At 37.7% G+C, this 24938-nt stretch overlaps 1 protein-coding gene across 1 annotated transcript in view; it reads right to left on the bottom strand.

The window, feature by feature from the left end:
• The window catches only part of FSTL5 (follistatin like 5), a 928941-nt gene that overhangs the window by 195600 nt on the left and 708403 nt on the right, over nt 1-24938 (bottom strand). The window contains exon 8 of the mRNA XM_061384275.1: nt 23105-23225. Within this exon, the coding sequence (XP_061240259.1) occupies nt 23105-23225 (121 nt within the window). The remainder of the gene's footprint in view (nt 1-23104; nt 23226-24938) is intronic.

Below are 24938 nucleotides of genomic sequence, written 5' to 3'. Positions count from 1 at the left end.
ATGGGTAGGAGCTATGTCCTTGCTTATGCCACCAGAGTTTTTCATTAGTGACCTAACCTGCTGTGAGATTAGCACAGTTGCTGATTTCATCATTGTGAGGGTACCATAAATTGAGGCACAAATCCCATTATTACAATGCAGAGTGGCCGACTCACCAGTCCATGAACCACTTAGTTCATTATTTACTTTAGTATAGCAAAAACCTTTCCAGTTCAATACACAGAATAGAACAGTAAATATGTGTTTACTATTTACTCTTTGCAAAATACAAAATTAAGCTTAAGAAAGCAATGAGGTATGAAATATGCCCATTTTTCTTTGGCCATCTCATTACAATACCTCATATACATTAAAAATCTAAAGGAAAGATGGTGTGAAGGTCCAATTAATTATTTCTAATGAAAACAATATCTAGAACTGCAGGATGCCTGAGGTGGAATTGATTGTTGTGCACTTCAGTGTTCACTGATCACTGTGGTTGTTCAGTGCCCTAGTCCTGTGCTAATCTGTGACCCCATGAACTGTAGCACGTAGTTTCCTCTGTCCGTGGGATTTTTCAGGCAAGAATACTGGAGTGGGTTGCCATTTCCTACCTTCATGTAAAACATGGAACATGATCTGAACCTTGAAAAGGATCTGACTTACATCAGCCAATGAAAACAAGAGACTCAATCACACTGGAACTCCCTGATGGCTTTAAGACTAATAATACACTACAGAGGAAACTGTATTTAAAAAGGAATGAGCAGTAAAAATCCTGTAAATAAATTGTAATAATCACATAAATACAAACAAAACAGAAAAGTGTATTAATTTGAGAACTCATGAAAGCCTATATATAGAATGTGAATATACGATGCTATAATTTCCAGGGCAGCAGAAAACACAATACTATTGACTGAATTATTGCTACAAATGAATGAATGAGTGAAAAATTATATTCTATATTTTTTATATTTTTAAAATTTTATCTTTATGTTATATTATTGTTAAATTAATTTCTAAAATATTCTTTCCATTTGATCAAGTTTAAAAATAAATGATATAGTATCATATGGTGAAATCAAATTAACTGATATATAGGATGATACAATAAAGTATGCCAAATAAGTTTAGGATTAATTAAGAATCAGGTCATGACTTGTCAAGAATTACACTAATCTGTTGTCTTGCAATTTTAAAATATTGTACTGTTTTGTAGTGAGCAAAATTTAAGGATAATACAGAAGAAAAAATTATAAATAATATACATTAAGTGAAAAACTCAAGAAAACACCATTACCAGCAAGAGTAAAACAACACAGAGGAAAAATTAGATACGTTCCCTAATTTAAATGAAGTAAATTTTATTTTTAGAACATATGGATTAGCAAGTACACATGCAAATTGCAAAAGGTGCTTAAAACCTAATTAAACTATCTTGAGAGTGCCCTCATGCTGAATCTTTAAGATCAAATAAGCCTCATTATCACATTAACCTTCTTTCCACACACTTGTTATACAAGTGTCATTAATTAATTAGTCATTATGCAGTTTTTTAAGAGCTGGCCACCTCAGGAATGTTTTGTAACATTACCCAGCCCTGTATACACAAATGTAGTCTATGAAATATCACTTCTATCAACCCCTGAAAACTAGTCTAGCAAACCTTGTCAGACTAATTTAAATATGCATGTAGATATAATCAGGTTGAAGTTTTACGAAGAAAAATAATTTTGCAATATGAAAAATAAGACAATACGTTCATTTTTATACCTAAAGATATATAAGCATGTTGACTTATACTATAAAAGAATTCTGGTAGAATGAATTGAGATCTGAGTCAATCATAGGTGAATGCAAAACAATGGTATCTGAGAATGAGTCATCTACCCAAGAGATTTGCTCCAATTAACAGAAGACTGCACACATCTCTGATTCATGTAGAGATGGCTATATCTCTCCTCTGCCCTTACTAAGCCCCCAAGCTGGAAGAGGACAAAGCATCTGCTTGGTGTTTTGAGAATTACTGGGCACAGTCAGACCATCCTTTCTCATATCCTGGATTTGTTCCGGTCTTTTGTCTATAGGAGATCATCAGCGGCCTCAGCCTTATTTCTCTGCTGAGATCTAGAGTGGTGCTGTTTATGGATCTTCTAAATGCCCAAAATTGGATGATCTGGGAAGCCTAGAGAAATTCACAGAGTTCCTGTGATTGATAAAATCACATGAGGAAGGATTACAGATTAGAAATGGCTCCAGTGGATAACTTAGCTCTCATGGTATATGCCTTGGAGCTGATTAAAAAAAAATATATATATATATATATATTTACAAAAGATGGTTTATTTATGCTGTAACCTCAGCAGGTAGCCTTAGGTCTTAAGCTTTCAATATATGAACTTGTTGGATTTGATCCCTTTGAATGACTTTTATCCTTGATGTGTTTATGCAGGAGAGCCCAGTCACACAAACACAGGTCTTGGGAGACAGGTTGCCCTGCTTAAGGGCTATCATGGTTGAACTTTGAATGACAGAGGTGCACTTTCTCTGAAATTTCAATCACAATTGAAGCAAGGATAGGTGCTTTTTAAGGATCAGCGAGTGACTTTTACTACGTTTCTCAATCAAGTTGGTAGGCAGCATTTTATTGGAATTTTTTCCTTAATGATTAGGCAGTTAACTTCGATTAGTGTTACGAAATACTAAGTGCAAGGTATTGCTTTATGTTATTAGTAGCAGCCTTAGTCAGACTTAAATTGAAGAAAGAAGGGAAAACCACTAGACCATTCAGGTATGACCTAAATCAAATCACTTATGATTATACAGTGGAAGTGAGAAATAGATTTAAGGGCCTAGATCTGATAGATAGAGTGCATGATGAACTATGGAATGAGGTTGGTGACATTGTACAGAAGACAGGGATCAAGACCATCCCCATGGAAAAGAAATGCAAAAAAGCAAAACGGCTGTCTGCGGAGGCCTTACAAATAGCTGTGAAAAGAAGAGAAGCTAAAAGCAAAGGAGAGAAGGAAAGATAAGCACCTGAATGCAGAGTTCCAAAGAATAGCAAGGAGAGATAAAAAAGCCTTCCTCAGCTATCAATGCAAAGAAATAGAGGAAAACAATAGAATGGGAAAGACTAGAGATCTCTACAAGAAAATTAGAGATACCAAGGGAACATTTCATGCAAAGATGGGCTCGATAAAGGACAGAAATGGTATGGACCTAACAGAAGCAGAAGATATTCAGAAGAGGTGGCAAGAATACACAGAAGAAGTGTAAAAAAGAGATCTTAATGACACAGATAATCACGATGGTGTGATCACTGACCTAGAGCCAGACATCCTGGAATGTGAAGTCAAGTGGGCCTTAGAAAGCATCACTACGAACAAAGCTAGTGGAGGTGGTGGAATTCCAGTGGAGCTATTTCAAATCCTGAAAGATGATGCTGTGAAAGTGCTGTACTCAATATGCCAGCAAATTTGGAAAACTCAGCAGTGGCCACAAAAATGGAAAAGCTCAGTTTTCATTCCAATCCCAAAGAAAGGCAATGCCAAAGAATGCTCAAACTACGGCACAATTGCACTCATCTCACAAGCTAGTAAAGTCATGCTCAAAATTCTCCAAGCCAGGCTTCAGTAGTACGTGAACTGTGAACTTCCTGATGTTCAAGCTGGTTTTAGAAAAGGCAGAGGAACTAGAGATCAAATTGCCAACATCCACTGGATCATAGAAAAAGCAAGAGAGTTCCAGAAAAACATCTATTTCTGCTTTCTTGACTATGCCAAAGCCTTTGACTGTGTGGATCACAATAAACTGTAGAAAATTCTGAAAGGATGGGAATACCAGACCACCTGACCTGCCTCTTGAGATATCTGTATGCAGGTCAGGAAGCAACAGTTAGAACTGGACATGGAACAACATACTGGTTCCAAATAGGAAAAAGACTACATCAAGGCTGTATATTCTCACCCGGCTTATTTAACATCTATGCAGAGTACATCATGAGAAACTCTGGACTGGAAGAAACACAAGCTGGAATCAAGATTGCCAGGAGAAATATCAATAACCTCAGATATGCAGATGACACCACCCTTATGGCAGAAAGAGAAGAGGAACTAAAAAGCCTCTTGATGAAAGTGAAAGTGGAGAGTGAAAAAGTTGGCTTAAAGCTCAACATTCAGAAAACGAAGATCATGGCATCCAGTCCCATCACTTCATGGGAAATAAATGAGGAAACAGTGGAAACAGTGTCAGACTTTATTTTGGGGGGCTCCAAAATCACTGCAGATAGTGACTGCAGCCATGAAATTAAAAGATGCTTACTCCTTGGAAGGAAAGTTATGACCAACCTAGATAGCATATTCAAAAGCAGAGACATTACTTTACCAACAAAGGTCTCTCTAGTCAAGGCTATGGTTTTTCCAGTGGTCATGTATGGATGTGAGATTTGGACTGTGTAGAAGGCCGAGCACTGAATAATTGATGCTTTTGAACTGTGGTGTTGGAGAAAACTCTTGAGAGTCCCTTGGACTGCAAAGAGATCCAATCAGTTTATTCTGAAGGAGATCAGCCCTGGGATGTCTTTGGAAGGAATGATGCTAAAGCTGAAACTCCAGTACTTTGGCCACCTCATGGGAAGAGTTGACTCATTGGAAAAGACTCTGATGCTGGGAGGGGTTGGGGGCAGAAGGAGAAGGGAACGACAGAGGATGAGATGGCTGGATGGCATCACTGACCCCATGGACGTGAGTCTGGGTGAACTCTGGGAGTTGTTGATGGACAGAGAGGCCTGGCATGCTGCGATTCATGGGGTCTCAAAGAGTCAGACATGACTGAGCGACTGAACTGAACTGAACTAGGTTGGCAGTACTAAACTGCCCTAATTCCATTAACTGCCTTTATTTACAAATGAGAGCTTCTGTAAGAAACGGCTTGTTCAAAACCTAACAAGTACTCTGGTTTCCTTATTTCTGTAAATGCTGGTCATGACTTAAGATTGCAGAGGTCTACAATCTGTCTTCACTCAAAGAAAAATAATATAGTAAGAAACAAATACAAAGGAAAAGTATCCTATTTTAAGGAAATAAATCTCAAAAGCTAGACAGGAAAAAAAAAAAAAAAAAACCTCAAAACTTTAAAAGCTAAATAGCATTTAAAGTTCCATATCTCTAATGTCTCTAAGAAGGAAATTTGCTCAGTTTGTTAAGGAGGATCTGACATGGTTTAAAATACTTACTTTAATGATTCATCATGGCACGATTAGTAGAAATTGAAAGCAAAATAAAGGGAGAAATTGATTAACCTGGAGAGAGAGATTTACTTAGGAGAACATCTTAGAAGACAGAGAAGCCACCAGATATGAAAAGGAAAATTAGATCTTTAATTCAGTACACATACACACACACATGCATACAAGCACACACAGGTATGTACACACACGTCATGGAGAGGTGACTCTGAGGACTAAATTCTCTTAAAATAGATATAATTAAAAATTGGGGAAATTGTTTAGTTGTGTATTTAATAAAATGAATGGTAGTCTCCAGCAATCTGACACCAGAGGAGACTGGAAAGATCTCAGAGAGCAAGCTAGGCTGACTCTTCAAAGGAATCCACAATCAGGAACTAATCAGAAACATTTATTCATTTATCAATGTGAATTTATTCAGGAAATATTTATTGAGTCATAACTATGTTTAAGGCACTGTGCAAGGCATGTGAAAGCAGAAAAAGAGAGCAATAACAAGAGAAAGAAAGTAAATCTCCTCTAGTGAGGGAAGGCCAAAACTGAACTATAAACTTATTAGGTAAATATTGACCTTATTTAATTAAATTTAAGATGCTAATATTTATATATCATTAACAAAGAAGGAAATGTTGCTAGTTGATAGACACTTTGTTTTTATACCCATATAGTATAGAATGTATCACTATTTCAAAGATGTTTATATAATGAGGAAATAAACAGTGTTAATACTTTTCTAGGCTGCTGCTGCTGCTGCTAAGTCGCTTCAGTCGTGTCCGACTCTGTGTGACCCCATAGACGGCAGCCCACCAGGCTCCCCCGTCCCTGGGATTCTCCAGGCAAGAACACTGGAGTGGGCGGCCATTTTCTTCTCCAATGCATGAAAGTGAAAAGTAAAAATGAAGTTGCTCAGTCATGCCCGACTCTTAGCGACCCCATGGACTGCAGGCTACCAGGCTGCTCCGTCCATGGGATTTTCCAAGCAAGAGTACTGGAGTGGGTTGCCATTGCATACCTCTTATTAGAAAGTAATAGTGCTATCCATAAATAAAATCAAGAGGGACCAAGACCTCAGGAAGAAGGGGATTAGCCCTAATCTTAAACTGTGTAGTTTAAATAAGTCTTTGTTGAGAAAAGGACATTTAACTAAAGAGTTTAAAGTGATTGAAACTAAGCCTTGTTGGCATTTGGCTAAATATCTTCAGGTTTAGGGAACAGATGCCTGCAAACTGGTTATATTAAAGAAATGAAAAGTGGACACTAAGAGCAGCTAGAGTGGAATTTGCCAGAGAGAGGCGAACAGGATAGGAAGATACTACAAAATCAGAAAACTTATGGTTTTGGTGAGCTTTCAAGAGACTGGCTTTTAATCTGAGCGACGTTAGTAGTCAATGTAGAATTTTAAGCAGAGGAAGGGTGTGACTTAGCTCATAAATGTGAAGTTGGATATACACAAAAATAGGAATAATAATTTTATTTATGGTTACTCAAATGTAAGAATAACAGGCCATAAATTTCCTTCAAGTGTTTGTACAAATTGTATAAAATATGTTAGAAAGACAGATGAACAGTAAAACTTTCTCCTGGCTTCCCAGGATGTATTCCAAAGCGACAGCTATTGCAGGTGGTCATGAAGTTGTCCTCTGCGCCCAAGGACTCATGATCTGGCAGTGTTTGCAATTAAGACTCTGAGGGAAAACGCAGCCAAGGTGAAACATACTTAAAGGACTCTAGGTAAGATAATGATGGATCATGTCTGGGCATAGGTTAGATATCATTCTAATGGAAGAATTGCCCCTGGGTGGGATTACTCAAATCAATAAGGAAAGTATGGAAAACTTTTGCTTGAACTATAAATGCTTTTGGCAGATCTAGATGTAATATCTTCAAATCTCTCACTGTGACAAATCCATAAGACTACATGTAGAGAAATCCATGAGAACAAATATGTGTGGAACCGAAAACAGAGAGCAGTAAAAGAGAAGGAAGATCCTTGTTTCTGCCACATTGCCTTACAAAATGAAAAAGGAAAAAGACAAATGAAGTGGCTTATTCTTTCTGAAAGAAATAATGGAACAATTAAGAGCAAGAGAGTATTAGAAACAAGAGGAAATGTAGCAGAAATTAATACAGCACAGGATCTAGAAACTTTCAAACTGAAGGTATGAAATATTGTGGAGTTCATGGGAAATTTAGCTTTGCAGCAGCCCCGAAAACACAGTCTCTAGAAACATTACTCTCATTTTCTGGTTCAGAATCAGGTAGAAGATATATGCCAGGTAAAACAGCATGGGGGTTTGGTGTAATCTCTAGGGACCTAGTTTCACAAACGCAAGTAATTCCATCTTGGCACTGGGTCCAAATTTCCCCAGGAAAATATGATTGTCTTAACTGCTTTCTGAGAGAGCTATCAGTCTGCACGGACTGATCTTTCTCCCAGAAAGTTTATGAACATTGGGCTCTTGTGGCAAAATCAGGCTCAATGTACACGAAGTATATTCTTTCTTCTTTTTGAGCACAGAGCGACTTTACTTTTCTCAGACTTCTTTATGTTGACACTAATTATGTATTTTGCTAAGCAGGCAAAAACACTATCTGATACCACAAGTCCTACTCTTAAAAAATTTCCTACACAGTCCTTCACATGTGGTCTCTCTAGTGCTTGAGGAAAATGATTCTAAGATTATTTGTGGTGTGGAGATATCCACCCCCTCCCCTTCAATTTCTACATTTACCAGAAGATAAGATCCCTTTTATAGGTGAGGGTGCAATATGAATTAACTATACAAATGTTGAAGCTTACTCATAATTGCTGTATTTTATCTCATGACCGGGCCAAGTAACACACAGTTCACCGACTGGATCAAGGACATTCAGTAGCATTGTCTTATATGATATTATGGGCTTCAGAGAGACCAATCCTGGATCACCAGATGATTGCATGAAACAGAGCCCCCTGTAAACCCCCAACTGAACTGGATTGCAGTAGAAATGAGAAATCAGCATGATAAATAAAGTTACATATTGGTTAAACTACTAGAATAACAGAGAAACCACACAGTCAGTGACTTACTGCTGCTGCTGCTGCTAAGTCGCTTCAGTCGTGTCCAACTCTGTGTGACCCCATAGAGAGCAGCCCACCAGGCTTCCCCGTCCCTGGGATTCTCCAGGCAAGAACACTGGAGTGGGTTGCCATTTCCTTCTCCAATTCATGAAAGCAAAAAGTGAAAGTGAAGTCGCTCAGTCGTGTCCGACTCTAGCGACCCCATGGACTGCAGCCTCCCAGGCTCCTCCATCCATGGGATTTTCTAGGCAAAAGTACTGGAGTGGGGTGCCATTGCCTTCTCCGTCAGTGACTTAAGTAAGATATAAATCCTGATATGTAATCATAAAGTGGTATCGTGGCTTCATAGTGTGGCTACAGATTAAGCTATTTTAACACAGAACCAAATACCTTGGCTAAAACAAAATATTAGACTTGTAGGAAGCCAGATAATGACTGAGGAACTTGTTCTCATTGCATACCCAATGCATTTGTTTCTTATTCCTGCTGTAACATATTAAGCAACCTAAACTTATGTTCTTACATTTCTGAAGGCCAGAAACCAAAACTAAGTTTTACTAAGGTGCCAGCAGGGTTGGTTCATTTTGGAGACTCTAGGGGAAACTCCACATCCTTGGAATTTCTAGCTTCCTAGGTTACCTACACTCCTTGGTTTATTACTAATTCTTCAAATCACTCCAACTTCTTGCTTCTGTCATCACATCTCCTAATTTCTTCTCTGATTTTCTTGCTACTTCTATATGGGGACCCAGATAATAACACTTAGAGCCTACCAGAATCATCTATACTTGAGAACTTTATCATCTTACACTTAGAGCCTACCAAAATCATCTATACTTGAGAACCTTAATCATCTATGCAGGTTGCCTTTGCCATATCAAGTGGCATTCTCATGTTCCAAGGATTAGGATGTGAATAGCTTCTGTGAGGACACTTTCAGCCCCCCATTCTCAAGCACCTTCTATTTTTATTATTCTGCTAACTTCAAAGCATAACTTTCTTTCTCAGAATTAAAAATAGATCCTCCAGCTACCACCATCAGACCCATATTCCAAAAAAAAAAAAAAAAGAAAGAAACAGGAAAAAAGGAAGGGAAGGCACATATCTTTTCTCTTATGATTGCAATTCAGGTATTAAATGCATTAGTTAAGCTCACACTCTATTGGCCAAAACTTTGTTACAGGGAAACATTTAGCTTCAAAGGGAAGTGGAAAGATAGGTTTGGTAGGTTGCCTTAGGTTTGCTAAAAGTGATTTTTTATTATTAAAGAAAACTAAAGAGAGTTATTTGGTAGATAGCAACTCACATATAGTGACAATTAATTTGTTTATCTATGGTTTTGAGCAATTAAATATAAGATTTTTGGCTTTGAGTAGTTGATATAGAAAGAGAAATATTATACCAAGAAAAACCATTTTGGGGGGTCATTCTCCTTTATTCATATACTACTGAGTACCTGCCATGGTTTTTAGCAGAATTAAGTACTGAACTCTGAGAATAAAGATGAAATTCTTTGCAATTACTTGTAATTTCTAAATTTATTTGATATTTTCTTGATGATGTCCACATTAATCATATCCACTAACTTCCAGAATTGTTACAAATGAGGATCATGGGACACTTGCCTTTAACTAATACAATCTTTCATGCTTTAAAATTATTTTTATAAGATAAAAGATCCTGATGGAACTTAATAAGAGGTAAGTCCTCTGCCTTAGATAAATAAAATACACAACAGTTATCAAATACTGAAAATCAGCAGCAGACGACTGTGATCCCTGAAATAAGACAAAAAAAAAAAAAGATGAGCTATATAATGCCTTGGGCTTTCCAGGTCATGCTAGCGGTAAAGAACCCACCTGTCAATGCAGGACACATAAGAGATGTGGGTTTAATCCCTGGGTTGGGAAGTTTCCTGGAGAAGGGCATGGCAACCCCCTCCAGTATGCTTACCTGGAGAATCACATAGGCAGTGGAGCCTGGGAGGCTACAGTCCACAGAGTCACATAGAGTCAGACATGACTGATGTGACTTGGCACATGTGTAATGCCTCAATATCCAGTAGAAATCATTCTTTAATGAAGAAAAAATGAAAATGTCTTTAAACAAAATGGCTGAGAAAAAGTATCAGGAACAGATTTGAATTTCACATGGCTAAATAATGTTTAGTAGATTAAACATTAAGAAAAGTTTAGAAAGAAAACTAAAGGAAAGTTCAGAAATTTGGATTTAAGTGAAAGAATGAGGGGATTAGGAAGGATAAATGTAAAAGTCTGTTTTTCTTTTAATTTTTGAAAGACATTTGACTATTTAGAGCAAAAATAATACAATGTATTGTGAAGTTTATTACATATGTAGAAATAAAATGTTTGACAATGTTACCACAATGAATGGAAAGGAGAGAGATCAATGTACACTGTGTTAAAGTTCTTATATTTTATGTGAAGTGGTAAAATATGTGAATATACATAGTAATACTTTAAAGCTGTATGTTGAGAGCAGACGTTTCAGTTACACCTTAAAAATCAAAAAAGAGCTACAGTTGAGAAGTTTTTGGTGGTTGTTGTTTAGTCACTAATCATGTCTGACTCTGCAATCCCATGGACTGTAGCCCACCAGCCTCCTCTGTCTAGAGGATTTCTCAGGCAAGAATACTGAACTGGGATGCCATTTCCTTCTCCAGGGGATCTTCCCAACTGAAGGATCAAACCCTCAACTCCTGCAGCTCTTGCATTACAGGCAGATTCTTTACCACTGAGCCATCAGGAAAATCCAGAATAAGTTAATAAATAATTTTGAGATAAAAAACAAAAATCTAAAAGATATGAACTCCAACAGAAGGCAGAATATAAGAAAATCATGAAAAAAAAAAAGAGCTGATTCAACCATTTGAAAACATATAGTATGAGAGAACAGTTAAATTCAGTGAGAATTATCCCAGGATAGAGATGTTGACTTTCTCCCAAAGCTATAAACTTCAAAAACTCTTTCACTTAAAGGAAACAAAATGAGAAATTAGGGAGGGACCTGATTCTTCAGATATTACGTGTTCTTAAAGCTTTCAGACTTTCTTTAGACTTTATGTCACAAGGGTATAAGAATTTAATTTTGGATATTAATTACTTTGGACTAATTTCTTTGAAACTTTAATCTTTGAAGTATTACTTCTCTCTGGGAATTTAATAATTAGATTATATATTAAAATTTGAACATCTCTATGTTCTCACTATTGCATAATTGGAATATCTTGATATCATGATTTAATCTAATTGCAGAAGCTCTGAAGAGCCCTATTGAACAGTATAACTAGACATAATGTAGCATGGGAAATAGAGAAAAATCTTCAGGCTTTGGAGTTAATGGCTTAATGTACTGTCCTGCCATGTTCAGCTACTTCAATCATGTCTGACTGTTTGCGACCCCATGGACTGTAGCCCACCAGGCTCCTCTGTCCATGGGGTTTTTCAGACAAGAGTACTGGAGTAGGTTGCCATGCCCTCCTCCAGGGGATTTCCCTGACCCAGAGATCTAACTCAACTCTCCTACATCTCCCACATGGCAGGCAAATTCTTTACTACTGAGCTACCAGGGGAAGCCCAATGTACAGTCCTACTATATTTCAAAGCCTTCTGGAAGAAAATGTATAGCACCCACCAGTAGTTCTCAGGGATGCTACAAAAAGGCAGCAATGGTAGTTAGGCTAGTGAGTAAGTGATAGTTGCTCAGTTGTGTCTGACTCTTTGCAACCCCATAGACTGTAGCCTGCCACGTTCCTCTGTCAATGGACTTCTCCAGGCAAGAATACTGAAGGACATCCTTAGGTATGAGCGTCCCCAAGAACCACTCTGAGAATAGAACTTAGTTCAGATAGTTGATCTGGGAAATGACCCCAGAAAGCACAAGTTAAAGATTAGGAAAAATAAGGTAGAGGAAAGCAAAACAGCACCAAAAAATGCTCAATTCCAGTGCCATAGGAATTGAGAAATCAGGAACCACTAAGGAGCTGGAAGCTGGGCTTCCTACTCATCAACACTTGTTCCCCACTGGTTAAGGACTGTACCTGGGGACATTTCATGCCTGGTACGCCTGGGATGCACTGAGTGCAGTTGATAAAGCTTCTTGTGTCACGTAAAGACCTAACTAAAGAGAGTGGAAGAAAGACCCCTACATGACCAGCTGTCAGGGGATGTCCACCACACCTGAGAAGGGGGAGTGAGGTTTGGAGCCATCATCAAAGTTAAGGGGAAGACTGACTTCATGTATGTCTGATCTCAACCCTTGAAGAAACAGCCACTCCCTATATGTTTATTTTCAAGTCAAAATTAGGAGAACAAAGCTGGAAACTCTGAAGAAGGATACACACCCCTGTATCACATGTCTCTGGGGAATCAAATTGTTGCAGCAGTAGTTCTCCAACTAGCATCAGGAGGATTTGTTGACACAGGTCCTCCTACCCTATGACCAGGGCATTCAGTAGTATGAGTGCACCCTGAGAATGTGCATTTTAAAAAATTATATTAATAAACTTATTTACAAAATAAAAATAGACTCACAGACATTAAAAAAAAAAAAAACAAAAACATATGGGTACCAAAGAGGAAAGGGGGGAGAGAGATAAATTAGGAGTTTAAGATTAACTGATGCACACTAGTGTTAAGTGTTAGTTGCTCAGTCATGTCTGACTCTGCAACTTCATGGACTATAACCCTCCAGGCTCCTCTGTCTTTGGAATTCTCCTGGCAAGAATACTGGAGTGGCTAGTCATTCCTTTTGCCAAGGGATCTTCCCAACCCAGGGATGGAACCATGCTCTCCTGCATTGCAGGCAGATTCTTTACCATCTGAACCACCGGATGCACACTACTCTGTATAAAATAGATAAATATCAATATCCTATTGTATAGCATGTGGAACTATATTTAATATCTGGAAATAACCTGTAATGGGAAAACATTTTTAAGAGAATATATATATTCTTTAACGAATCTGCCTATAATGCGGGAGGCATGGGTTTGATCCTTGGGTTGGGAAGATCCGCTGGATAAGAGAAAAGCTACCCACTTCAGTATTGTGGCCTAGAGAATTCCATGGACTGTATAGTTCATAGGATTGCAAAGAGTCGAAAATGACTGAGTGACTTTCAGTTTCACTTTCACATGTATTATGTATAACTAAATCACTTTGATATCAGAGAAGGCAATGGCACCCACTCCAGTACTCTTGCTTGGAAAATCCCATGGATGGAGGAGCCTGTTAGGCTGCTATCCATGGGGTCGCTAAGAGTCGGACAAGACTGAGCGACTTCACTTTTCACTCTTCACTTTCATGCATTGGAGAAGGAAATGGCAACCGACTCCAGTAATCTTGCCTGGAGAATCCCAGGGATGGGGGAGCCTGGTGGGCTGCCGTCTATGGGGTCGCACAGAGTCGGACATGACTGAAGTGACTTAGCAATAGCAAATCACTTTGCTATACACCTGAAACTAACACAAACATGTAAATTAACTACATTTAAGTAAAAAAAAAAATTAATATTAAAAATAAAATAAGTTGTTTGTGCTGCTTGCCCAGGAACCATAGTTAGAGAATAACTGAGCTGGTGTAACTCTCAAAACCTCTCTCTCATCATCCTCTGATAACTCACAATGGGAAGAAGAGAGAAGAACTTGGCCTTTTGCTCCCTGCTTACTCGACCTTGCTTCCCTGGTGGCTCAGAAGTTAAAGCGTCTGCCTGCAATGCAGGAGATCTGGGTTCGATCCCTAGGTTGAGAAGCTCCCCTGGAGAAGGCAATGGCAACCCACTCCAGTATTCTTGCCTGGAGAATCCCTTGGAGAAAAGAGCCTAGTAGGCTACAGTCCACGGGGTCCCAAAGAGTTGGACACGACTGAGCAACTTCACTTTACTGGGCCTTACTACTCACAGGAAGGTTTTATTCCCATCTTTCCTTTGTCCTTGCTAAAAACTTATCTGGGAAGCTTCCCTGAGACTGGGTGAGGAAATTCAATTTCATAATACAAGAAAAAGCAGGCCGCTGTTGCTCCAGACTTAAGCTGCTTTATCTACAAAGCTTTACCAGTAATGAAGGTGATGCTTTGATATCTATACAACTAACTCCAAGTGTTGTTTCCAAACTCTGAAGGAGATAAATAGAGGTGTTCTACATAAACATTCTATAATGCCAGCAGTTTTTTGCAGAAGTTTTTGACATGAGTAGGAAAATATCCACTTGATATTATGTGTGAGGTCTTCAACAATAAACAAGAAAGAAATAACTGCATACATATGGGTCTATTTTGAATATGGACGAGCTTTCTGCCCAGAGGGTAGTGTAAACACCAAATGACATTTAAAATTTCATACATTCTGTATCCTAAGCTGAAGATCTAAAGACGATTCTCTTTATGTAAAAAGAAAAAGAAAAGCATGAAATGAATTTCACTGGTAGAGTCAAGCTCCTTTGATTTATACATAATGTTTCTTCTGGCAAGGACACAGAAGCACTCTCATATTTCAATAATCTAATTTTGTATTGTTTGAAAAGAAAAAGGGCTATTGATAGACTTTTATTTAGCCTGCACCCTGGGATATTTAAATAGACTTTGCACTTCAAAAACACTCTTTAACAAATTCCAATGACTTGTGGTATTTGCAGAGGTTTTTATGGTAATCAATAATATATTTTATTTTTATTACTAATTGACAAACTGTTAAGATATGCTAAATTTCCTATGGAAACCTGATTTTCTAAAGTTCTTTTTAACCTTTTCTAAAAGGTGGATGGAAAATGCAAAATGAGTTAAACTAGTTTCAGAGATTTATTGGGTCCATAAAAGTGCTATTTGTCTAACTAATTTGCATTTTCTTGCATGTTCATTGTATTTTTCAGTGTCACAGTTCCTTCTCAACAGTTCCTTTGTTATTGGCTTTTAACTGTTCTGAGTGACCTCAATTTTAGTATATTTACTTATACACAAATCATACCTTTAAAGTTATTATGCCAAATATAAAATAAAATAAAGAAAAGGGAAACATCAAGAAAAGAGACAAATCACATTTTAGCAAATCACTTGCAGGCTGTTATTTTTAACTAGTCTTATCATTTCTAAATATTTAGTTATAAAGTGTTATTATTCTATTATTTTTTTGCATAATATGTTGACATACCAGCATACTTTGTGATAAACAGGACTAGTTACTTACTCAGTATTTATTCTCACCTTCCTTCTTTCCTTCCTTCCTTTTAAATAATTGAACACTTCATTGTTGTGAATGACAAAACCCCAATGTCAAAGAAACATCTTTTGCAATCTCTATATTTAGAGAGCCAATGCAGTTATTGTTGGTACTCTCTTTAAAGTTCCTTTAAAAATAGGCTCTTGGTATCAGGCACTATTTTCCTTCCTCTTGCTTCCTTTTTGCTTCTTGAAATGTGAAATTGATGACTAGGATTTTCACCTCCACTTGGAAACATTGAGAAGGGCAACACCATGCTAAGCACAGGTAGGGGAAGCATAGCATGGTGACAGCGCTGTGGAATTGCCCTCCTGAACCACCTCATCTGGACTTCTTTTATGCATAAGAAAACCACATTGGTATCTCCCTCGAGCCTCTGTTATTTGGTGTGTCTGTTACAGCTGCTGAAGATAATCTATTACCAATACATGCATAAGACATTTTCTACCCAGCATTTTTACTTATTCAAATAAGCTTAAATATGAAAAAACAATTCTTGAAATATACTTATTGGCTTCCCTAGTTGATAGAAAATGCAGTAGAACAAGGGGGTTTTCTTCTTCTTAGTCAGTTGTGGTTGAATTTGATGAAATAATGGTAGTCTACACTTCATTTTTTTCCCCTCTCAGCTAAGGCCAGAACTGGAAAGTTAGATCTAAACATCTGGTTGTCTAAACATCTATCACATTTTAATGGTCCATATACTCCTTTATATATGCTTGACCTAAAGAAGTGTATTTTTAATAGACAGAAATTGCCAGATACCTTAAAAAGATGTTCTGAGTGAAGGTTTTACATTTCTTTCTCTTGTGTGCCCTGTACTAGTAGTATTTGACCAAGGTGGATATCCCAGTTAATTTTTCAATTTGTTTCTCTTTTCTCATGTTCTCACCTATTTTCTTACCTATCACTTCCTTACCTCATCATTTATTCTGCGGTCCATCACTATAATCATTCTTTAACAACTTACTTAAATTTCTAGTACCTATCTCTCTCCCACCTACTCACCTGACAAAGTAAAATGTTGGTTAAATCCAAATCTCTTCTCTCTATGATTGCAAATGTACAACCAACCACAGCAGAAGAAAAACATATCAACATTTATCATCTCAAGGATACCCAAAGGTCTGAACAACATTCCAACTGCATACTGCTATTTTCATGGTCCTTCCTACATACCTCTCTTCTCCTCAAAGCACTAAAGCTCTCAACTCTGCATCCTCAATAGTTGGTATTCCTCATGTCACGAAATAATCCAAGCAATGCAAAGAAAATTTTCTCATGCTCCCTCCCTGAGCATCTTTCCCAGTGTCTTTCTCCTGGTTTAAAGAGATTAACTGCCAATATTTCAAAGAACAACTCTTCCGTTTGTGTACTAGATTATGTCAACTTTTAAATATTTGATTACTACAATTTTCCTCTTTTTCTCTGATATAAGCTACTTTTAATTTTTATTGGATTACTTACATCAACATAAAAGATAATCACATCTGCAATTTTTTAATAAAATTCCTTCTCCTAATCCTACATCACTCTCCAGTCAAGGCACAGTTTTCTCTCTGTTCCCTTTCAATCTATATAATATCATTGCTTCTCTTTGCAAACCCCATCCTTTCATGAAAACATTTATACCAAGAATTTTAAAGCAGGTTAAATGTAGTAGGAGAAAATGGGAAACGACTAGTTTTAGTCCCAAGTTTAGGAATCTTTGTTCCCTGAAAAAGGAAAACCTTAGTGCTCAATCAAGGTAATCACTGCTAATATTGAATTTGTAATGCTAAGCCTAATAATGGCAGAAATTTCACAGTGTTTCTGAGACCTCATTATTCCTTTATTCTTGTATTCCATCTTCAGAAAAAAATCTGAGATCAGAGTAAATAGTTCATCCACAGGAGGGATGAAATCAGAATACTTCATTTCCCCAGAACCTCTCAGGGCACATTTTATGACACAAATGCCTGCAGTTTGGCTCAAAAACCTTCTTCCTGGGCTTCCCAGCTGGAGCATGGCAAATGAGTGAGTTATGTAAAAACCCTACATCAGATGTGAATGGGAAGCAGACACTTGAAAGAGCAGCCATTCAGAATAGTTCTCATGCTTTACATCACAATGACTTGAGAAGCTCATCAAAATGAAGATTTTAAATCAAACTTCTAGAGGATGCTGGTGAAACTCCAGTTCTATATTTTTGATACTTTTTCCTGTTATCCTGATGCACTTAGAACATGTACCATGCACTGCTCAACAAACTAGCAAGAGTTCTTACACAGCTGCTACTTAGACTGGACAAACAAGGCCTGAAAGTAAGGATGCTCTAAATAAAAAAGATTATTTAGTGTTGTTGTCTAGTTGCTAAGACTTATCCGACTTTTTGGCAACCCCATGGACTGCATCCTGCCAGGCTCCTTTCTCCATGGGATTTTCCAGGCAAGAATACTGGCTTGGTTTGCCATTTCCTCCTCCAGGGGATCTTCCCAACCCAGGGATAGAACCCATGTCTCCTACATTGGCAGGTGGATTCTTTACCACTGAGCCACCAGGGAATGAATGGTTAGCCAAGAACAAAATTAGAGAATGTTTCTCCCTAATACATATATATATATATACATATATTTATATATATGTATATACACACTCAAAAAAAAAAAGCACAATGCATCAGTCTTGACAATTCATCTACTAGCCTGTAAAAATTACAACGAAGAGGGAGGCAACAGCCAAACTTGCTACAACAACCATTTCACCATGGATGCAGCACGCACATAGCAAACAATTCCCCCACACACTTGTTTTCCCAAGATTGTGTGCCCTCCAGAATAGTTGCTATCTCTGAATATCCTACTCTAAACATCTGAGACCACTGGGAACAAGCATGCTTCATTTCCTCCATATTCTGTCTGCTTTCTTCACTGTTTTCCTTGAAAGTCCATTTCTAAGCCTTAACCCATGTCTAGTTGACAACTGGGTTTGCCCCAGAAACCAAGGTCTAAATCTGCTTCTGTGGAGTGCCAACAATAGTCAAACTATTGCCAGAGTCATTCCAAGTCTTTGATGAAAACCCACCAACCTCCAGCTTTAAAAAGATTTATTTAACATAAATCTTTAAGTTAAAGGGCCCAGAGATAAGAAAGGATGTTACAAACAAACAAACAAAAAACAAATGGAAAAAACTTAGACCAAGTTAGAAACAAATGTGACCTCCCACAGACCCTGAGTCTTATTATACACTGATTTTATTTTTAATTTAATTTTATTTTTAAATTTTACAATATTGTATTGGTTTTGCCAAATATCAAAATGAATCCGCCACAGGTATACATGTGTTCCCCATCCTTCACCCTCCTCCCTCCTCCCTCCCCATACCATCCCTCTGGGTCATCCCAGTGCACCAGCCCCAAGCATCCAGTATCTTGCATCGGGCCTGGACTGGCGACTTGTTCCATATATGATATTATACATACTTCAATGCCATTCTCCCAAATCATCCCACCCTCTCCCTCTCCCAAAGAGTCCAAAAGACTGTTCTACACATCAGTGTCTCTTTTGCTGTCTCGTGTACAGGGTTATTGTTACCATCTTTCTAAATTCCATATATATGCGTTAGTATACTGTATTGGTATTTTTCTTTCTGGCTTACTTCACTCTGTATAATAGGCTCCAGTTTCATCCACCTCATTAGAACTGATTCAAATGTATTCTTTTTAATGGCTGAGTAATACTCCATTGTGTCTATGTACCACAGCTTTCTTATCCATTCATCTGCTGATGGGCATCTAGGTTGCTTCCATGTCCTGGCTATTATAAACAGTGCTGCGATGAACATTGGGATACACTTGTCTCTTTCAATTCTGGTTTCCTCAGTGTGTATGCCCAGCAGTGGGATTGCTGGATCATAAGGCAGTTCTATTTCCAGTTTTTTAAGGAATCTCCACACTGTTCTCCATAGTGGCTGTACTAGTTTGCATTCCAACCAACAGTGTAAGAGGGTTCCCTTTGCTCCACACCATCTCCAGCATTTATTGCTTGTAGACTTTTGGATCGCAACCATTCTGACTGGTGTGAAATGGTACCTCATAGTGGTTTTGATTTGCATTTCTCTGATAATGAGTGATGTTGAGGATCTTTTCATGTGTTTGTTAGCCATCTGTATGTCTTCTTTGGAGAAATGTCTACTTAGTTCTTTGGCCCATTTTTTGATTGGGTCATTTATTTTTCTGGAATTGAGCTGTAGGAGTTGCTTGTATATTTTTGAGATTAGTTGTTTGTCAGTTGCTTCATTTGCTATTATTTTCTGCCATTCTGAAGGCTGTCTTTTCACCTTGCTTATAGTTTCCTTTGTTGTGCAGAAGCTTTTAAGTTTACTTAGGTCCCATTTGTTTATTTTTGCTTTTATTACCAATATTCTGGGAGGTGGGTCATAGAGGATCCTGCTGTGATGTATGTCAGAGAGTGTTTTGCCTATGTTCTCCTCTATGAGTTGTATAGTTTCTGGTCTTACGTTTAGATCTTTAACCCATTTTGAGTTTATTCTTGTGTATGGTGTTAGAAAGTGCTCTAGTTTCATTCTTTTACAAGTGGTTGACCAGTTTTCCCAGCACCACTTGTTAAAGAGATTGCGACCCCATGAATCGCAGCATGCCAGGCCTCCCTGTCCATCACCAACTCCCAGAGTTCACTCAGACTTACTTCCATCGAGTCAGTGATGCCATCCAGCCATCTCATCCTCTGTCGTCCCCTTCTCCTCCTGCCCCCAATCCCTCCCAGCATCAGAGTCTTTTCCAATGAGTCAACTCTTCGCATGAGGTGGCCAAAGTACTGGAGTTTCAGCTTTAGCATCATTCCTTCCAAAGAAATCCCAGGGCTGATCTCCTTCAGAATGGACTGGTTGGATCTCCTTGCAGTCCCAGGGACTCTCAAGAGTCTTCTCCAACACCACAGTTCAAAAGAATCAATTCTTCGGTGCTCAGCCTTCTTCACAGTCCAACTCTCACATCCATATATGACTACTGGAAAAACCATAGCCTTGACTAGAAGGACCTTTGTTGGCAAAGTAATGTCTCTGCTTTTCAATATGCTATCTAGGTTGGTCATAACTGTCCTTCCAAGGAGTAAGTGTCTTTTAATTTCATGGCTGCAATCACCATCTGCAGTGATTTTGGAGCCCCCAAAAATAAAGTCTGACACTGTTTCCACTGTTTCCCCATCTATTTCCCATGAAGTGATGGGACCAGATGCCATGATCTTCGTTTTCTGAATGTTGAGCTTTAAGCCAACTTTTTCAACTCTCCTCTTTCACTTTCATCAAGAGGCTTTTGAGTTTCTCTTCACTTTCTGCCATAAGGGTGGTGTCATCTACATATCTGAGGTATTGATATTTCTCCCGGCAATCTTGATTCCAGCTTGTGTTTCTTCCAGTCCAGTGTTTCTCATGATGTACTCTGCATATAAGTTAAATAAACAGGGTGACAATATACAACCTTGACGTACTCCTTTTCCTATTTGGAACCAGTTTGTTGTTCCATGTCCAGTTCTAACTGTTGCTTCCTGACCTGTATACAGCTTTCTCAAGAGGCAGGTCAGGTGGTCTGGTATTCCCATCTCTTTCAGAATTTTCCACAGTTTATTGTGATACACACAGTCAAAGGCTTTGGCATAGTCAAGAAAGCAGAAATAGATGTTTTTCTGGAACTCTCTTGCTTTTTCTATGATCCAGTGGATGTTGGCAATTTGATCTCTGGTTCCTCTGCCTTTCCCAAACCAGCTTGAACATCAGGAAGTTCACGGTTCACATATTGCTGAAGCCTGGCTTGGAGAATTCTGAGTATGACTTTACTAGCGTGTGAGATGAGTGCAATTGTGCGGTAGTTTGAGCATTCTTTGGCATTGCCTTTCTAATGCAAATGTTTTCTCATTGTTCACTGCAGTCTTCCTTCTTTTGTCTTTACTCTTTAAAATTAAATTCCTTCATTAGGTGGGCAGGAAGTTGATGTATGATCTTAGTTCCCACTTTTCCGTTCTTTGGCCACTGAATACAGCCTGTGTTTTCTCAATCTCAGGTTTGGTTTCATTATTTTCTGCTTTAGCAGACCAGAATATAAACCCTCCCCAACCAAGGCAGCAGGAGTGAGGTCTATAGGAATCTGGTAACAAAACCATAAGCTCTCTAACCGTTTCAAACATTTTTTTTCCAATATTTTCTTGATTTCTAGGACATATTTTTCCTACATAGGGTGTTCATTCTAAGTCTTTGTTTCTCCAATTGTTAGCCTCAGCTCCAAGGCTCAGTTCTCTGACTTCAAATCCAACTATACTTATTCTAAAATGACTTCATCAAGCTCCAATTTAAGACTTTAAATCCAGTCTATGCACACTGATATTATCGAAATATTCAACTTTGTGCTGTCATTCTGATCTTCGGACTTACATACTAAACTGCATACTTGACTTCTATCTGGATAATTGTATAGAAGTTAATGTGTTGAAACAAATAAACAAACAAACAAACAAAAAACATTAATCTTACTCAGTCTCCAAACATGCTTCTTCCCCATTGCAGTTGACGTTATGACCATAGATCTAAATGCTTCCTTCAAATTCCTTGGGTTCATTCTTTGTAAAGCTCTCTTTTTCTCATATTCACAAGCCATTCTTCAAATCTACTTTCAAAATATATCCCCAATCTGGCCACTTTTTACCTCTTCATCATTAACACTCAATCTTAAGCCATGTTTATCTCTCCTCTAGACTACTAATTTTTTTTTTTTTTAAACAGATCTCAGTGCTTCTAATCATTTTAAAACAAATCAGAACATGCCATTTCCAATAATAAATGCTTAATATAATAACACATTATATATTATAATATAATGATATTCTGGCTATAATAAGAATAGGAATCCAATTTCTTAATTATGTACAGAAATTCATGTGATCTGCCTGGAGGCTGTCTCTCCAATGTCATTCCTGCCAGTCTCCTCTTAATTCATACCAATCACACCAGCCACCTTGCTGTTCCTACAGAAAGCCTAGTAAATTTCTGCCTCCTTTTTGTAAACTATAGAGTAAATTAATGTATATATCTGCATGGGAAATAATTAGTGTGTATTAATGAATCATATATGCAATTCTATATCATCAATTCAACTAAGTAAAATTTGAATTGTCATAAATAAAATAAAGCACTGATTATAAAATTGCTATCAGCCTACTTGGCCAATGCTCATAGCAATTAAATTGATTATTGAAATGATAAAACTCAGTTCAGTTCAGTTCAGTCACTCAGTTGTGTCTGACTCTTTGTGACCCTGTGGACTGCAGTGCGCCAGGCCTCCCTGTCTATCACCAACTCCTGGAGTTTACTCAAACTCATGTCCATGGAGTCAGTGATGCCATCCAACTGTCTCATCCTCTGTGGCCCCCTTCTCCTCCTACCTTCAATCTTTCCCAGTATCAGGATCTTTTCCAATGAGTCAGTTCTTCCCATAGGTGGCCAAAGTACTGGCCTTTCTTAGTCATTTGGGATGATCTTTGAATATCTACTGAAGAAAAAACAATTAAAACAATCCCACATTTCTTACCATTCACTTGGAAGATGTGAGTCTGATAGATGTTTTCATAGCCCTCTGCATAGCAGGTGTAATTCCCCATGTGAGTTGTGGTGACTTTGGTTATATACAAGGACCCATCATCTCCAAAGTCCTATAGAAAAAAGGCAAAATTAAATAGAATTAGCCATTTGTCCTTAAAATGTATTTTATCAGTTCACATTTTAAAAATGTATACTCAAGAATAAGTAAATTAATATATTTAAATTATGGAAATGACCACTGTTAGTGGTTGGTTAGTTCAATAAACTTGGAAGACTTGATGGGCTATAATTACTTATCTCAAATTAAGTTCTTTTAAAAAAGTATAACTTCTTGGTATTTATTTGAAATATATGAGCTTATATAAAATAACTGAATTTTTACATATTTTTCTAATTCAGCTTACATTTTAATTAATAAAGGCCTACAATGTTTTTTCTTATTTATAACTAAAACAAACAGCTGTTAACTACATGCTTCACAATTGCAATGTTTATACCCTTTAATTATATATTTACCCAGGAAAAAATATTAAAGCAGTGTGGTCTCAGAGATGGAATTTATAGCCATATGAATAGATCACGACTTTTTCAAGCCTCCTGGGAACAATCAGTACATTAGACATAAATGACTGTGGCCTTTCAAATTTATGAGGAAATGTGCATAACCATTAAAAAAGAACAAATAATCTTGCATTTCTTGTCAAAATCAAATTCAAGAAACACCTCTGAAACAGTAAAGACGAAAAAAGCTTTGCTTTCATAAAGGCAATGAATATACCGGCAAAAATTATTCTCAATCAAAATTTTCAGAACTTTGGAATAGACAAGGGCTTTCACCAGCCCTCAGAGCATTTACTGGAAAAAGTGACTGCTTCTCAAAAAGAACAGTGAGGCTGATAGTTTCCCTCTCTTCACAGCTACATAGAAGCCTTGGACCACCAACTTTGTGATTTGACTAGCAGTGAAAACCACCATACCTCAGACCTCAGAGTGGGGAAGAACCTATTTAAAACTGCTCCAAGATCCCATCCTCAGAAAATCACCACAATCTAACCTATGTAGCAGTTCCCTGAATATTTCCATTTTAATGACCTTTTCTGTGAGCAAGACTTGGAGCTGAGTCTCTGTAAATAGTCCTGCACCTAAGGCTAGTTTTTGAAGAGAAACATCAGCATTTGTATAACATTACAGCTTCCTATGGCAGAGATATGCAATGGAGATAACAAGAACATCAAAACTGTTAAAAACGAAAACAGGAAGGTGTCCACAAAGGGGTTTGAAAATATCTGCATATTCCAGGAATCTAGAAGCCCACAGAAATGTGCAAGACTATGTGTACAACTAGAAAATGTAGACTTTCTTTACATTTTAGGAGTAAGAAAGAATACATAATTTCTCATCTCTGTCTAAGCTTGAGGCCCTACACAGGGAGAGCAAAGGCTTAGACAGATTTGTAACGCTTGCGTAAGTATTCATTGCATAATGTAAAATAGAAATAGAGCGCTGGATACTACATAATGATCAAGGGATTAGCCCAAGAAGATATAAAAATTACAAGTATATACACACCCAACATAGGAGCAACACAATACATAAGACAAATGCTAACAACTATTAAAGGGAGAACTGACAGTAGCACAATAATAGTGGGGACTTTATCACTCCTCTCATACAAATGGGTAGATCATTGAGACAGACAATTACTGAGGAAACACAAGAATTAAATGACACGTTATATCAGTTGGATCTAATTGATATCTGCTGCTGCTGCTGCTGCTAAGTCGCTTCAGTCGTGTCCGACTCTGTGCGACCCCATAGACGGC

The sequence above is a fragment of the Bos javanicus genome, chromosome 17, assembly GCF_032452875.1.
Source record: "Bos javanicus breed banteng chromosome 17, ARS-OSU_banteng_1.0, whole genome shotgun sequence".
NCBI lineage: Eukaryota > Metazoa > Chordata > Mammalia > Artiodactyla > Bovidae > Bos > Bos javanicus.
Note: the sequence above shows the minus strand (reverse complement) of the source record. Positions and strands in the feature narration are given on the sequence as shown.